Source organism: Podarcis erhardii, assembly GCF_964252035.2.
Source record: "Podarcis erhardii genome assembly, chromosome: 3".
In the NCBI taxonomy this organism is placed as follows: domain Eukaryota; kingdom Metazoa; phylum Chordata; class Lepidosauria; order Squamata; family Lacertidae; genus Podarcis; species Podarcis erhardii.
Window position 1 is genome coordinate 122,617,928 of NC_138507.1, and position 17,756 is coordinate 122,635,683.

At 47.3% G+C, this 17,756-nt stretch overlaps 1 protein-coding gene across 1 annotated transcript in view; it reads left to right on the top strand.

The window, feature by feature from the left end:
- Positions 1-17,756, top strand: part of SCARA5 (scavenger receptor class A member 5) — a 112,474-nt gene that overhangs the window by 43,983 nt on the left and 50,735 nt on the right. Inside the window, exon 4 of the mRNA XM_081854825.1 lies at positions 14,912-15,586. Within this exon, the coding sequence (XP_081710951.1) occupies positions 14,912-15,586 (675 nt within the window). The remainder of the gene's footprint in view (positions 1-14,911; positions 15,587-17,756) is intronic.

The window sequence follows — 17,756 nt, forward strand, 5'->3', positions numbered from 1 at the left end:
ATTTCACACATTGCAATGCAGCTCTCTGCTCAAAAAGAGGCACCAAAATGCAAATTTGGGAAAGAAAGGAAGAAAGTTGATATTATGAGTACAATGGGAGTCTAAGAATAAATCCCAATAAAGCTTTTCATAAACAGCTTCAAGAGATGGTCTGCATTGTCCAGCCTCCTTATTGCAGCCCATTGTTTGGACACAGCAATAATATTTAGTTTAAGTGCACGGCATTTTATTGGCTGTTACATAGATCCCCATATCGGGGGAGAGATGGTTGTGCAATGGGCTTGGCTTCCCAAAACTCAATTAAGCTGAACAGGATTTGATTAATTTTTAAGCCAAACTGGGTCCCATCAGTGGATCAAACTACCCCAAAGAATGCTTTCTCAAAGAATTCTCTCCCACCTCTTTGAAAATGCAATGTACCACTTTATACATGGCTTTCTACATAGCAGAACGTTTATGAATAAGAGGGAGCAGCTCTGAAGGAAAAGCTGTCCATGCTATCCTCTTGGCCCTAGGGGCATGGGGTTTCTCTGTTGTCTCCTGCCTCCATCGTGCAATCTGTCTCCAGCCTTTTCGCCGCTTGATTCATGGGGATGTTTTTCTCAACTTGGGATCATGGAATCAGAATGGTAGAAGGGGAATCGAAGGGGAATCTAGTGCAATGCGGAAATCCCTGCAATGCAGAAATCACTGCAAAACAGTCTCTGGCAGATCTAACCTGCCTTTGTTGTTGTTGTTTAGTCGTTGAGAAGCTGGTGGAAGCATAGGAGCAATTGACCTCTTTTCTCTTTGGATCCCTCATAGCCTGATCCAGCTACAGGGCTCTGTGAGGAGGGAGGGATCTTTGTTGTTTAGTTGTTTAGTCATGTCCGCCTCTTCGTGACCCCCTGGACCAGAGCACGCCAGGCACTCCTGTCTTCCACTGCCTCCCGCAGTTTGGTCAAACTCATGCTGGTAGCTTCGAGAACATTGTCCCACCATCTCGTCCTCTGCCGTCCCCTTCTCCTTGTGCCCTCCATCTTTCCCAGCATCAGGGTCTTTTCCAGGGAATCTTCTCTTCTCATGAGGTGGCCAAAGTCTTGGAGCCTCAGCTTCAGGATCTGTCCTTCCAGTGAGCACTCAGGGCTGATTTCCTCAAGAATGAATCGGTTTGATCTTCTTGCATTCCATGGGACTCTCAAGAGTCTCCTCCAGCATCAGAATTCAAAAGCATCCATTCTTCAGCGATCAGCCTTCTTTATGGTCCAGCTATCACTTCCATACATCACTACTGGGAAAACCAGAGCTTTAACTATACGGACCTTTGTTGGCAAGGTGATGTCTCTGCTTTTTGAGATGCTGTCTAGGTTTGTCATCGCTTTTCTCCAAAGAAGCAGGCGTCTTTTAATTTCGTGACTGCTGTCTGAACATTGATAGTGTTCTCCTCCATGATCTTCAACTTATATATTCCATTCATGAATTACTTCCCATCGAATGCCTTAAAGTTATTTAACAATGAAAACCATTGCAGCCATTCCAAAAAGCAACATTATTTTAATTATAAAAACAACTTCATATTTGAGGCAGGCATTAAAAAGACACAATCGTTTTCAACCACAAAAACATGGCAGAAATGTGTTCAGCATCTGGACTTCAGAAGCAGGCTCTGTTATATCCCCGCAGTCATGGCGGTGCTTTGATTGACATGGGTTTAAAATGCAAAACTGCACACGTATAGATTTCCTTTTCTTTCTTTCTTTTTCCAAATCAAGGTTGGCAAACCTATCTTTGCTTTAACATGCCAGGAATGTTGAAGGAGTTTTAAAGCATGGAATGCCAGCAGACTGCCAGGAGAAAAGAAAGGTTAATTGTGCAACTCACGGCTGAAGTAATCTCCTGTTACACACCACCCCAGTCTCCAAGCAATGGGAGACTCCAGGGGTTCCAGACGTTTACCTAGGGTTCAGTTTCCTTGGAATGAGGGTCAGTGGAGACTGAGGTGTCTTTAGGATATATGGCTTTATTTACAAGCTGAGCATAAGGCTCAGATGTTTATCATCCCAACAGATCTGGCTTCTGCGTTAGTCACAGTTTTGGATCCAGCACAAAGCAAGCAGGTCTCTGTGTCTCCAGCATCCAGCTCGGCTAAAACCTAAAACTTCTTCTCCTATCTGGCAGGAGGTGAGGGGTAGAGGAATGGCCCACTCATTAGTCTGGAGAGCCCCATCACTTCATGGTAGATCTTACAACCTTTCCCATACTTTGGGGATGCTGATGAGAACCTTTGAGTAGCCAGCTGAGGTCATTGTCTCACAAAGAAACTTGTCTGACCACTTCAGCAATAGAACCTTCTATAGAGACTTCACCTTGCCAGCAAAGGTCCGTATAGTTCAAGCTCTGGTTTTCCCAGTAGTGATGTATGGAAGTGAGAGCTGGACCATAAAGAAGGCTGATCACCAAAGAATTGATGCTTTTGAATTCTGGTGCTGGAGGAGACTCTTGAGAGTCCCATGGACTGCAAGAAGATCAGACCTTCCATTCTGAAGGAAATCAGCCCTGAGTGCTCACTGGAAGGACAGATCCTGAAGCTGAGGCTCCAAGACTTTGGCCACCTCATGAGAAGAGAAGACTCCTTGGAAAAGACCCTGATGTTGGGAAAGATGGAGGGCACAAGGAGAAGGGGATGACAGAGGACGAGATGGCTGGACAGTGTTCTCGAAGCTACTAACATGAGTTTGACCAAACTGTGGGAGGCAGTGGAGGACAGGAGTGCCTGGTGTGCTTTGGTCCAGGGGGTCACGAAGAGTCGGACACAACTAAACGACTAAACAACAAAAATTAGATTCTAACTCTCACTGGGCACAGGACCCTGAGAATCAGAAGGGAACTCTGGGCATCATCCAGACTGGCCCTCTCCAAACCCACAACAATACATTGCTGTCTAAAGACACTCCCCTCCCAGCAAGACCATAAAGTTCAGAGCCTACAATTACCATGGAGGCTTCATTTTTAAAATCAGTTACAATGGAAAATCACCCTCTGGGGTTGGAATTCACACCCAGGACTCAGATGTGCAAGAGATTACATGCTGAGGGTTCAAAAAAGCAGAGATTCTTCTCAGTGATCTCAGAAGTCAAGATGAAGCTAGAAAGTCTACAAGGACTCAGCTCTACAATGCCACTATTTCACTGGGAAGTTGACAAATCGAGGAACTGTTTTGGTGGTGCACAAAGCAAGCGCATTCAGGCTTCTGCTCTGAGCCAAGGCCTGCTCTGAAGAATTCCTGGCTGCATCTCCAGCGAGTAACTGAGCCAGGCAGATCCAACACACGCTTCGATGGATAAGAAACAAAACAAAACGCCCGTTCTTGGAAAGGGAGGCCCAGGTTGGCCAGTGAATCGTGCGGCCCTAGTAAACAGCCAAAAGCGAGGCTGCCAGCCCGAGTGAGCTCATCTGTTTTTGCCAGGGAGGAAAATGTGAGAGCAAAGGTGTTTGACCACAAGCTGAGGCAATAGCAGGAAGAACATAAGAAAGTCATAGAATCCTAGAACTGGAGAGTTGGGAGGGACCCCCAAAGGTCATCCAGTCCAGCCCCCTGCAATGCTGGAATCTCAGCTAAAGCATCCCTGACAGATGGCCCTTCAACCTCTGCTTAAAGGCATCCAAGGAAGCAGAGATAATAATAATAATAATAATAATAATAATAATAATAATAATAATAATAATTTATTATTTGTACCCCACCCATCTGACTGGGTTTCATCAGCCACTCTGGGCGGCTTCCAAGAAAATATAAAAAATGCATTAAAATGTCACACATTAAAAACTTCCCTAAAAAGGGCTGCCTTCAGATGTCTTCTAAATGTCAGGTAGTTGTTTCTCTTTGACATCTGATAGGAGGGCATTCCACATGTAGGAGCCACGTTTGCAACCCGCAGCGCCGTGTTTGCGCACGCACAGGCCGCTATTTGGCATTTCTGTGCATGCACAAAGCGTGATTTAGTGCTTCTGCGCATGTGCGAGTGCGAAAACCCGGAAGTAACCCGTTCCAGTACTTCTGGGTTTTGGCACGTCCATAACCTGAAAACGCGTAACCCGAGGTATGACTGTAATAATAGTAAATTTACACCACACCCATCTGGCTGGGTTCCCCCTTCCACTCTGGGTGAATCCCAACAGAATATTAAAAACACGATAAAACATCAGACATTAAAAACTTCCCTAAACAGGGCTGCCTTCAGGTGGCTTCTAAAAGTCAGATAGTTGTTTATTTCCTTATTTCCCCGACGGGAGGTTGTTCCACAAGGTGGGTGCCACCACTGAGAAGGCCCTCTGCCTGGTTCCCTGTAACCTCACTTCTCGCATAGAGGGAACCGCCAGAAAGCCCTCGGAGCTGGACCTCAGTGTCCAGGCAGAACGATGGGGGTGGAGATGCTCCTTCAGGTATACTGGGCTAAGGCCATTTAGGGCTTTCAAGGTCAGCACCCACACTTTGAATTGTGTTCAGAAATTCTGCAGGAAAGCCTTCAGAGCTCGAGTGTAGGCTTGTTTGCGGTCCTTAGGCTTCAGCCATGGAGTGTAGGCAACGGGATTTGCGAATCCAGCCTGTTCTGAATCTTTACAGAATAACCCCGTTGCCAGGTGTGAGGTCCAAGTGGGGAAAAAACACAGACCAAGGGCAGAAGTGATTCCTCCAGCAGACTTGGTAAGAAGGGACCAGGAGAGGTTTTTAAAAATAAACAGACTGGTAGAACAGTATGTCCAAAACCACGAAACTTGCAAGGCGATTCCCTCCCCCTGCATCCTCCCAGGACATCAGCCTCTTTGCTGGGCTAGTCAGCCAGCAAGCCCATTTGCAAATGACCCATTCTGCATGGTATGTGTTTGTGCAAGCTGAAATATCACAACCTCTGTGGTTGCGGCAGCCTGAAATCAACATCTGCAAGCAGTCAAGGCAGTGCTGGTCGACTGGCTGTTTTTGATACCTGGGAGCCGAGATACTCCTTTTCCTGCATCAAATCTTTAATAAAAACAATTTTAAAAAAACCTACAGGTGCTCACATTGTATTCCCATTGGCTCAGTCAGAAAAAGAAGGCAGCTAGGATTAAAAGTGACAGGCATGTAAACCGTCCCGTGATATCTCAATGAAGGTTGGTATATAAATCTAACAAGTAATACTATTATTTATTTACAGTGGTACCTTGGTTCTCAAACTTAATCCGTTCCAGAAGTCCATTCCAAAACCAAAGCATTCCAAAACCAAGGCGCGCTTTCCCATAGAAACTAATGCAAAACGGATTAATCCGTTCCAGACTTTTAAAAACAACCCTTGAAACAGCAATAAGACATGAATTTTACTATCTAACGAGACCATTGATCCATAAAATGAAAGCAATAAACAATGTACTGCAGTCACACAATTAGTAGTTGAACTGGGTTCCACACAGTCACAAAAACAAAACGAAAAAGCCGCAAAAACAAAAATTCAAAATAAATAGCAAAAACAGACCTCAGCGTTATACTCATATCGGAAGCGTAACACTCAAAATGGAGCATGTTTGGCTTCTGAAAAATGTTCAGAACTGGAACACTTTACTTCTGGGTTTGCAGTGTTTGGGTTCCAAGTTGTTTGAGTACAATGGCGTTTGAGAACCAAGGGACCACTGCATTTTATAAAATTTATATATCACTTGATTGTAAAACAAACCTCAAGGTGGTTTACAAAAAAAGAGATAAAACAATGAAATTATCCATAATAAAAATTAACAATAATTTATAACTTCCAGAAAGTTAAAATAACAGCAGACCGAAAACAGATAAAAACTCGCATCGATTTTCTGAACATCTGGGTAGGCTTAGTCAAACAAGAATGTTTTTAACAGGCTCTAGAAAGAGTACAGGGAAGGCATCAAGTGGCAGGGAGTTCCAAAGGGTAGGATATTGAGTTCTTGCAAATGCAGAACAGGTGTTATGTGACACCTGCAACTTCGGCCGATCGATAAGTCAACCGCTTTAGCACCATCTGGGATCGGTTTGACCCAACGAACCAGCAGAATGGATCCCACCTGGTTCTGATCTGGCTCCTGCTTCGGGCCAGCCTCATCCGACCCTCTTTCCTCCGGGCTTGACAGCCACCCAGGTCTGCTTTCCATCACAGCAACATCACAGCCAGCTCTTGCTATCATAGCTTGGAGGCGAAGGGCTGGGGAAATGTTCTGCTCCATTTCATCCCTGCCAAATCTAATTGTAGTCGTGTGGAAGCAATTGAACCGGGCCGTGGATTTTATTAGAGAGCAACGGAGCAAACTGAGTGGGTGTGATTTGTTTTCCTGTTCCCTGACCCATCTCGTTTTCTCCTCAAGTTGACTTGCTGATAGAGGGAGGAAATCAAACCTCATTTCACCCAGCTGCGTTGAATGTCCACAAGTTCTAATGCGAGGAGAGAGGGAGAAAAAAATCTTTCTTTTCTCCCCTTTCTCCTTGCCCTGCATAATATTAAAGACATTCCATGATTCTGCTGCATAGTAAAGGTAAAGGGACACCTGACCATCAGGTCCAGTCACGGCTGACTCTGTGGTTACGGCGCTCATCTCGCTTTATTGGCCAAGGGAGCCGGCGTACAGCTTCCGGGTCACGTGGCCAGCATGACTAAGCCGCTTCTGGCGAACCAGAGCAGCGCACGGAAACGCCGTTTACCTTCCCGCCTGAGCGGTACCTATTGATCTACTTGCACTTTGACGTGCTTTCGAACTGCTAGGTTGGCAGGAGCAGGGACCGAGCGATGGGAGCTCACCCCGTCGCGGGGATTTGAACCGCCGACCTTCTGATCAGCAAGTTCTAGGCTCTGTGGTTTAACCCACAGCGAGGTCCCAAATGCTTCAGCCTTTCTTGCTGGTGAGAATAACTCTGCACATGCTCTCCCTCCTTAAGCAGAAGCCCTCTGATCAAAGGAAAGCAACTCCGAGCTTTTCAGAGAAACTTTTCCACCCATCTTTTTATCCCGAATCCAGATCCCAGAGGTGCAATGATTGCCGCATGTCTGAACCAGGAAATGAACCAGCCCTGTTACTGCCAGTGGGGGTCCCATTATCAAATAGGTTCCACTAACTTGTCTGGAGCCAGAAATCTACTTTACGTGCCTCTACAAATAGACTTTATTCCCGTTTTTTGTTTTCTTTTTTTATGCTTGTCTCCTTTCTGGCCCTGTCCCAGCAAACACTCTGTCAGCTAAACCACCCAAAATTCTTCCAGCCCTGTAGCTCTGCGCCAGGAAGTGTGGAAATTGTGAGACAATTGACATGCTGTGTTTGCAGGCTCAAAGAGAGAACTTCTTAATTTAAAAAAAAAAAAAGCATTTGGAGAGATGTTTTTGTTTCTTCAAAAGCTCTGACTCGTTGCCTGTGCCCTGCCTTGAGACCCGGAGAAACCTCAGAGAAACCCATCCTTGCTTTGGCCTCCTGCAGATGAGATGGCAGCACAAAGAGATGAGCTGTGACTAGTTTTTGTGCAAGGACCAGCCACGTGGAAATCTTGCAGAGCGTGCAACACTTTCCCCCTTCCCCTCCCTTTCTTGCAAAGCTGGGGCTCCTTGCTCTGGAAGAGCTCAGGAAGAAACACTGCGTGGAACTAGAAGGCAATCTCATGTTTTCAGTCAAAGGTTAAGCAGGGTAAGGACGGGGGAATGGAAGAAGAGCCCTGCAGTTGGGTCAAGGCACCATGGCCAAAGTAGCCAGCCAGATGCCCTCAAGGGAAGCTCAGAAGAAGAAGAAGAAGAAGAAGAAGAAGAAGAAGAAGAAGAAGAAGAAGAGGAGGAGGAGGAGTTTGGATTTGATATCCCGCCTTTCACTCCCTTTAAGGAGTCTCAAAGCAGCTAACATTCTCCTTTCCCTTCCTCCCCCACAACAAACACTCTGTGAGGTGAGTGGGGCTGAGAGACTTCAGAGAAGTGTGACTGGCCCAAGGTCACCCAGCAGCTGCATGTGGAGGAGCGGGGAAGCGAACCCGGTTCCCCAGATTACGAGACTAGCACTCTTAACCACTACACCACACTGGCAGGACCTGAGGACAACTGCAGCCCTCTATCAAGAGCAGAAGAAGAGCCTGGTGGATCAGGCCCGTGGCCCATCTAGTCCAGCCTCCTGTCCTCACAGTGGCCGACCAGATGTTTGTGGGAAACCCACAAATAGGATCCAAGCACAAGAACACATCTCGCCTCCTGCAGTTCCCAGTGTAATAATAATAATAATAATAATAATAATAATAATAATAATAATAATAATAATAATATTTATACATACATACATACATACATACATACTTACATACATACACCTCCCATCTGGCTGAGTTTCCCCAGCCACTCTGGGTGGCTCCCAATAGATTAAAAACAGAATAAAACATCAGACATTAAAAACTTCTCTAAGCTGGACTGCCTTCAGATGTCTCCTCAAAGTCAGATAGTTGTTTATTTCCTTGACATCTGGTGGGAGGGCGTTCCACAGGGAGGGCGCCACTACCGAGAAGGCCCTCTGCCTGGTTCCCTGTAACTTGGCTTCTCGCAGCGAGGGAACCGCCAGAAGGCCCTCGGAGCTGGACCTCAGTGTCTGGGCAGAACGATGGGGGTGGAGACGCTCCTTCAGATATACTGGACCGAGGCCGTTTAGGGCTTTCAAAGTCAGCACCAACACTTTGAATTGTGCTCAGAAACATACTGGGAGCCAATGTAGGTCTTTCAAGACCGGTGTTCAGAGTGTTGGTGCTGACCTTTAAAGCCCTAAGCGGCCTCGGTCCAGTATACCTGAAGGAGCGTCTCCACCCCCACTTAGGGCTTTCAAGGTCAGCACCAACACTTTGAATTGTGTCCGGAAACGTACTGGGAGCCTATGTAGGTCTTTAACAGCCGGCCCCTCTTCCTGGGGAATAGTGGTTCGGAGAGGGTCAGCTCCTGCTTCTTTCAGTGCAGCTTGTGCAGGAGAATGTCCCCACCAGAGCGGGATTTCCAAATAATAAATAACCCTCCTGGTTGTGGCAACTGCCTCTCCCTGCTGAAAAATTGCACGCAGCAGCAAGCGCCAGAGCACCATGAGAAAACCGGGCCAGTTTAAGCAGCCAGAGCTGTTTTCGCTCCGCGGAGAATGTAATCCCATCTCCATATCCTCTTTTCCCCAAAATCCCCCTGCGGTTCCACCTCCAATTAGCGACCAGCTCTTCAAATCCCACAGCCTAGCCTGCTTAGCACAACCTGAAAGCTTGCCGGCTGCGCTCTGTGCTCTAATTTGTACCAAATGTGCTCCATTAATATCCTTTCCTTTCCCCCTCACTATAAACAAGCAGTTGCATCACTAGGGGCCAGGTGGATACTAGGAATGCCCACCCCCCAATAATGACTATTTTATTATTATTTGCTTGGGTCTGGCTCTCGTCCCGCATAGCCCCAGCCTTGCAGAACATTTTTAACCCCTTAGAAGTGGAAAGAAAATTGGGCTTGAATTGCTGCATTCCTTTTGCATTTGATTTTTTCCTTTGCTGTGTATAGAGAGCATGGCTTAGTGGTAGGGTTTTCTGTTTTTTGTTTTGGAAGGGGTGTTATTTGGACCGGCAAGGCCAAAGTCATTTTTACACCACAGCTCTCAACTTGCAGCCAGTTCTGGAGCCCACAAAGAACTGGGTGCTCCACCCATGTTTTTGGACTGTGCGTATCCTTTCAACCTCCCTCCCTCCCACGTTGCTGCTCCGGTCCTGGCCAGCTGTGGAAAACACAACAGGGGTTGCCTAGCAACCGCATCAGTCCCTCCCAGTGGGGGGGGGCGCAGAGAAGCAGCAGCAACCACATAGGTGGAAACCTTGAAACCTTGACATTCAGGAGCCCCCAGGTGAATATGGCCTGTCTTCCTTTTCCTCTTTGAAATCATTTTTATTTGATTTTACAATTGCAAGTTTATCTCAGAGAGAATTGCAAAACTATATACACTGGTACCTCTGGTTGTGAAAGGGATCCGTTCCGGAGTCCCGTTCACAACATGAGCAGAACGCAACCTGTGTCTGCGCGGGTCACGATTCACCACGTCTGCGCACGCGCATGAAGTCATTTTGCGCGTCTGCGCATGCGCGAGCGGTGAAACCCGGAAGAAACCCTTTCCAGTACTTCCAGGTCACCGCAGGACGCAACCTGAAAAAACGTATCATGAAGCAAACGCAACACGAGGTATGACTGTAAAGAGATTTCTCTCAATCTCCAGACTTCCGCCCCCCCCATCCCCTCCATGGGTTCTTATGTCAACATAGGAATGCGGGTTGCGCTGTGGTCTAAACCACTGAGTCTCTTGGACTTGCTGATCAGAAGGTCGGCAGTTCGAATCCCCGCGACGGGGTGAGCTCCCGTTGCTCAGTCCCTGCTCCTGCCTACCTAGCAGTTTGAAAGCACGCTGGTGCAAGCAGATAAATAGGTACCACTGTGGCGGGAAGGTAAACAGTATTTCCATGCACTCTGGTTTCTGGCAAGGTTTCCTGTTGCACCAGAAGTGGTTTAGTCCTGCTGGCCACGCGACCCGGAAAACTGTCTGTGGACAAACGCCGGCCACCTCGGCCTGAAAGCGAGATGAGCGCTGCAACCCCATAGTCGCCATTGACTGGACTTTACCATCCAGGGGTCCTTAACCTTTACCTTTTTTACCAATGTCAACATTTACAACTGCATATCAATCCATTATCCAAATTTTTGGTTCATCTAAATCATCCTTAGCCTTTGCTACCTTACAAATGAGATTAAAATCCTGCTAAAGTTTTCATCTGCTTACAATGGTCTCCTGAGTACATTAGAAATTGTTCCCATTCTTTTTTAAAAGTTCTTGTCCTCTGTTGTCTTCCTTTCCCCATCTTTGTGTCCCAACACCCCTGTTTCCAATAAGGAAGCGTGTTTTCATAATGTAGCCTCGCAGACACAAACAGTCATGTGCAAAATGTTTGCTCTTGGGACCACAACTGAAAGGATTTTAGCCTCAGCTACTGTTCTTTTCGTGAAAGGTGGCCCTCACACAGTTTTTTGCTACCTATTTTTGAATGTCCAGTTTTTGCTTGTCCGGCGAACCGTTTAATTTCTCCTTTCCTGTTTTCATTTCTGCACTCCCGTCTTGTGCGCTCGCACCTACATTTATCCTTTGCAAGCCACTTTAGTCTAAAAATTGTTTGTGCGTGGGGCAAGGGAAGGAAGCAAGGTATAAATATGTAAACTGAAAGAGCTCACAGCCTCTGGGTGTGACCTCTCAAACTGGGCACCAGAAACAGATGTGGTCTTGTCTAGTGGGGCAGCTGTAGACATCTCATTTGCTGAGGCAGAAACCTCTTTTCTGCAATCAAGCACTACATTGTTGTTGCTGTTTAGTCGTTTAGTCATGTCCGACTCTTCGTGACCCCCTGGACCAGAGCACGCCAGGCACTCCTGTCCTCCACTGCCTCCCACAGTTTGGTCAAACTCATGCTGGTAGCTTCGAGAACACTGTCCCACCATCTCGTCCTCTGCCGTCCCCTTCTCCTTGTGCCCTCCATCTTTCCCAACATCATGGTCTTTCCCAGGGAGTCTTCTCTTCTCATGAGGTGGCCAAAGTCTTGGAGCCTCAGCTTCAGGATCTGTCCTTCCAGTGAGCACTCGGGGCTGATTTCCTTCAGAATGGAGAGGTTGGATCTTCTTGCAGTCCATGGGACTCTCAAGAGTCTCCTCCAGCACCAGAATTCAAAACCATCCATTCAGCGATCAGCCTTCTTTATGGTCCAGCTTTCACTTCCATACATCACTACTGGGAAAACGAGAGCTTTAACTATACAGACCTTAAGCGCTACATAAATTGTATGAAATAAATAAGTAAAGTCCAAATTGCTTCCTCCTTTCCACTAACAGCCATGGGAAATTAGTGGAGAATCAGTGGCTATTAGCCATGATGACTGTGTCCTGCTTTCACTGCCAGATGCAGTATTCCTCTAAATACCAGTTGCTAGGAGTGGGGTTGGACTAGATGACCCTGGGATCCCAACTCTCCCATTCTTAAGAAGTGGCTCCTAGGATGCTTTGCAAAACCTTGTTTCCACCTCTCTCCACTTTAAACAAGTGTTTTTCATCTCCTGCTTTTGATGGGTTGACTAAACTGTTCTCCCTTCCCCCCTGACATACTTTTAAATATTTAAAATACTCAATACTTTCCCTCCCTAGACTAAACATCCCCAGTTCCTTCTGCCTCCTCTCATACCATTTGTGCTCAGTTCTCTGAAAACATCCTTCTGGAATGAAGAGTCAATTCTGTGGCTTCTCTGAAGGCCAGGAGATGCCCCCTGGCTTATATTTGTCTCTAGTTTGGCACTCACTGCTTGTAGGATGAAGCCTTCCATGTTTGCAGTTCCAGATTCGAGCTGGTTTTTGAGCTGGGTCAAGAGGTTAGTAGGCTCTGGTGCCTCTGGAAAAGTTTGTAGAGGAGGAACATGTGATAGTGGTCAAGAATTCTCCCCATGTCTCATTTCCCCCCGATTCATTTCTACACATTTTTGCAGTGTGTCCAATTATTTGTTGTTGTTGTTTAGTCGTTTAGTCGTGTCCGCCTCTTCATGACCCCCTGGACCAGAGCACGCCAGGCACTCCTGTCTTCCACTGCCTCCCGCAGTTTGGTCAAACTCCTGCTGGTAGCTTCAAGAACACTGTCCCACCATCTCGTCCTCTATCATCCCTTCTCATTGTTCCCTCCATCTTGCCCAACATCAGGGTCTTTTCCAGGGAGTCTTCTCTTCTGCTGAGGTGGCCAAAGTCTTGGAGCCTCAGCTTCAGGATCTGTCCTTCCAGTGAGCACTCAGGGCTGATTTCCTTCAGAATGGAGAGGTTTGATCTTCTTGCAGTTCATGGGACTCTCAAGAGTCTCCTCCATAAGCAGGCTCTTATGTTCTCCTAATAAACACATTTTTGTGCGATGTTTTGATTAGGGATGGGTGATCCATCTGTTTTGGTTTTCCCCAGGTTCTCATTTTTCTTGTCCCCTCCAGCCAGCTGAGGTAGGAAAAGGCCCACCCACTTGTCTCCACAGCAACAGAGCAACCTCTTTGGATATGTCCATGGTACTTGTCTAGCCAGCCAAAGCCATTACCTTGACAAAGCAGCTGATTTAGCAGGCTTCTGCTTATGCATTCTGCCCTCACAGAAACAAGATTGCGGGTTTGGAAGGGACCCAGACTCAACCCCTCCTCCCCCCAAAAATTAATAACAATATGCAATTTTGTCCAAGATGCAAAGTTCAGGAGAACTGCATTGCAAAATTCAGAGAAGTGCAAATTTCAAAGGAGAGCTGTGCTCTGCTTCTCTCATTGCATTCAAATGTGTCGATTAAGAAGGTTTGCCTCTCAAGGCGGACTGAATCTTATTCCTTCCCCTTCTCTAGACTTTGGGTTTAAAAGGGTTTAGTGTATCCCTCTTTGGGATCATCTCTTAAAATTCGCTTGCCCTTTAATCTCAGCTTCTTTGCCAGGGTCAATGATTGGCAGCTCCAGGGATTCTGCCAGCTTCCACTCCAGAACGCCCACAAACCTCAGCTGGAGTCAATTACAGTGCAGAGAGTCCAGTCCAGGCTCCAAATTGCCAATCCAGAAAGCAAACCTGATTATTAAGCAATTAAAAGGAGGAGGCAGGGAGGACAGACAGTGCAACCTGGTGCTTTTGGCCTTCTTCAAGGACCTGGAAATTTTTTATAGCTGGGCAACAAAAACCCCAAGGAGCTTCCAGCCCTTCTGTGATCTTTCCTTCACACCCCCAGAGAGTCAGAACTTAGGAAGCAAAGAGACCGTCCCCAAACTCTGCTAGAAAGTTAGGCTTGAGATGAATTCATAGATGTGCTTTCCAAATTTCTCTATGCATGCCTCGTAAACGGTTTCATTTTAGCTGAAACCATTTCTAAACCGATGAATGTTTAGAACTCTGCAAGAGGTACTCAACAATGCAATGCGAAAACAATGAAACACTGCCATAAAAAAATCAATTTTATAGTGGGTTTTCATTGCGGTTGGCCATCCCAACTGGCATGGAGATACCAGGGGGGCGGGATATGGATTTTTGCATAAATAAATAGCAGACACTAAATGAAATGAAATAACTGAGAATTGGTGTCATTCATAATCACGGATAGCCTTGTCCTCCATGAATTTGTCTCATGCTCTTTTAAAGCCGTCCAAGTTGGTGCTCATTACTGCTTTCTGTGGCAGGGAGTTCCATAGTTTACCTACATGCTGCAGGAAGAAGGATTTTCTTTTATCAGTCCTGAATCTTCCCACATTTACCGTATTTTTTGCTCCATAAGACACACTTTTTTCCTCCTAAAAAGTAAGGGGAAATGTCTGTGCGTCTTATGGAGCGAATGCTGCACGGAGGAGGGACGTATAAGAGGCTCCTGTCCATTTTGCTGCTTTAAAGTGAGCCACGGAGGAGGGAAGGAAGGGGAACCATGGATCCCATCCATCCCTCCTCTGTGGCTCACTTTAAAGCAGCAAAGCGGACAGGAGCTGCCTGCTTTGCTGCTTTAAATAGTTTAGTACAACATTTGATTCAGAATATTTTTTTTCATGTTTTCCTCCTCTTAAAAACTTGTTGTTTAGTCATGTCCGACTCTTCATGACCCCCTGGACCAGAGCATGCCAGGCACTCCTGTCTTCCACTGCCTCCCCCAGTTTGGTCAAACGCATGTCCGTAGCTTCAAGAACACTGTCCAACCATCTCGTCCTCTGTCGTCCCCTTTGTCTTGTGCCCTCCATCTTTCCCAACATCAGGGCCTTTTCCAGGAGTCTTCTCTCCCCGTGAGGTGGCCAAAGTATTGGAGTCTCAGCCATTGCCCCATGTACAGGGAGACATGTACTGAGGGATCTATGGTTTCCTCTGTGCCTTGAGATGCCTCCTTCTTCTCTCCCCAGTTTCCAGGCCTCAGAGCTCTCCAGAAGACCTGAAGGCACTAACGGGGAACGTCAACCGGTTAAACGAAAGCTTCCGGGACCTCCAGCTGAAGGTCCTGCAGCAACCATTCAAAGGGGACTTCCTGGACCACATCTGGCGCCTCCAGGACCTTCTCCAGAACCACTCTGACTCTCTTCTGCTGATGACCAGCTCCCTTCAGAAGCTGGAAGGGGCCCTTGGAAGCCTGAGGTCCCAAGCGGATCAGACGGACCGGGCGGTCTCCAGCCTACAAGAGGCTTTGAGCCAGCAGAGCGACTTGGCACAGATGGAGATCTACAAGGTCTCCGTGGAGGGGAACAGCAGCCGTCTACTCCTGAGGCACCACGAGGGCTTGCTGACGCAGCTGGCGTCCCGAGTGGAGGGCTTGAGCGACCAGTTGACCATGGTGGGCGGGGAGGTGGGCAGCATGAACCGGACCCTGTCCTACGACGTGGGAATCCATCACACCCGCATCCAGGACCTGCAGGTCCTGATCAGCAACGCCAGCGAGGATGCCCGCCAGATGCGCCTCGTCCACATCGCCATGGAGCAGCAGCTCAAGCACGAGTTGGCCATCCTCAACAACGTGACCGAGGACCTGCGACTCAAGGACTGGGAGCACTCCATCGCCCTGAGGGACATCTCGGTCATACGAGGTAGGGGTGGAGCGGGAAAGGCCAGCTGTTCTCACTAGGAATGAGCGGACAGGGGGACGCTCAACAAATTTGCAGGGAACAAAATAGAGGGTGGGGGAGGTTATTGGTTTGGCTTGCTTCTATTATGTGTTTTATGTTGGGGCATGTTCAGAGTGCCCATCGCAATGCCAGCAGAGTGTGCCAAAAGAACAAAGCAACACCAAACCGTTCTAGGAAGAGTCAGTTGATTTACTGACAGTATAATACAGTTTTACACAGTTGTAGATGCAGTCTCCTTGCAGCATGTCAACAATGCTCTGAAGCTTGCCTCAAACACATGAGCATTTATACTGTATATTGTGCTGAGTCATTCTCACAAGCTTGCTGACTCGTTCTCACATGTTTAATGAGCTGCAGGTGCAGGACAAGGCACGGCCAAATTAAATAGCACACCAAAATCAGCCCTCTCTCGTCCCATATAAATTACCGTATTTTTTGCTCTATAGGACACACTTTTTCCCGTCCAAAAATTAAGGGGAAATGTGTGTGCGTCCCATGGAGCGAATGCAGGCTCCTTGGCTTCAGCAATAGCAACGCGAAGCCTCCAAAGCGCAGAGGGAGTGCTCCCTCCGTGCTCCGGAGGCTATGCGTTGCTTTCGCTGAAGCCTGGAGAGCGAGAGGGGTCGGTGCGCAACGTCCCTTCTCACACTCCAGGCTTCAGGGATAGCCGCCTGAAGCCTTTGGAGCACAGTGGGAACTCGCGCTGCGCTCCAAAGGCTTTGGGTTCCTTTTGCTGAAGCCGGGAGAGCAAGATTTTTTTTCTTGACCCCCCCCCCCTAAAAACTAGGTGCACCTTATGGTCCGGTGCGCCTTATGGAGCAAAAAATACGGTAACATTGTGGCGCTTCCCCAGCCACTCTGGGCGGCTTCCAACAAAATATTAAAATACCGTAATACATCACATATTAAAAACTTCCGTGAACAGGGCTGCCTTCAGATGTCTTCTAAAAGTCTGGTAGTTGTTCTCTTTGACATCTGGTGGGAGGGCGTTCCACAGGGTGGGTGCCACTACTTAGAAGGCCCTCTGCCTGGTTCCCTGTAATCTCACTTCTCGCAGGGAGGGAACCGCCAGAAGGCCCTCGGAGCTGGACCTCATTGTCCGGGCTGAACGATGGGGGTGGAGACGCTCCTTCAGGGATACTGGGCCGGTATACACCTTTGAACTTTTATTAGTGCCCTTTGTCATAAGATCTCAGGGCGATTCACAGATGGCTGGATCCAGGGTGTCCCAAGTGGAAAAGGCTTCCAGTTCACAGAACCGCAAGCCATTCACTCTGTGCACAAGCTTCTGGGATGACATTAACAGATTGCAGAATTAGGCCAAAACTAACAGAATGAAATTCAAAACAAAATAAAAAAATTCCTTCCAGTAGCACCTTAAAGACCAACTAAGTTAGTACTTGGTATGAGCTTTCGTGTGCATGCACACTTCTTCAGATACACTGAAACAGAAGTCACCAGACCCTTCTATATAGTGAGAAGGTGGGGAGGGGTATTACTCAGAAGGGTGGTGGGAATGGGTGATTGGCAGATAGCTGTGATGAGCCTGTTGACGACTCTTAACGACTGCAATAGGTCTTACAGGAAAAAGCAAGGGGTGAGAAGGTGAAAAATGGCTTTGTCATGTATAATGAGATAAGAATCCAATGTCTTTGTTCAGACCAGGTCTCTCCATGGTTTTAGGTTTGGTGAAAAAAAGCACCCCTTGCTTTTTCCTGTAAGACCTATTGCCGTTGTTAAGAGTCGTCAACAGGCTCATCACAGCTATCTGCCAATCACCCAATCCCACCACCCGTCTCAGTAATACCCCTCCCCACCTTCTCACTATATAGAAGGGTCTGGTGACTTCTGTTTCAGTGTATCTGAAGAAGTGTGCATGCACACGAAAGCTCATACCAAGTACTAACTTAGTTGGTCTTTAAGGTGCTACTGGAAGGAATTTTTTTATTTTGTTTTGACTATGGCAGACCAACACGGCTACCTAACTGCAACTAGAATGAAATTCAGTAGGGGCAAATGTCAGCTTCTACCCATAAGCAGAAAGAACCAGATGTACAAGTATAAGACGGTGGACACCTGACTTGGCGGTAGTACATGTGAAAAGGATCTAGAAGTCTTGGTGAACCAGAAG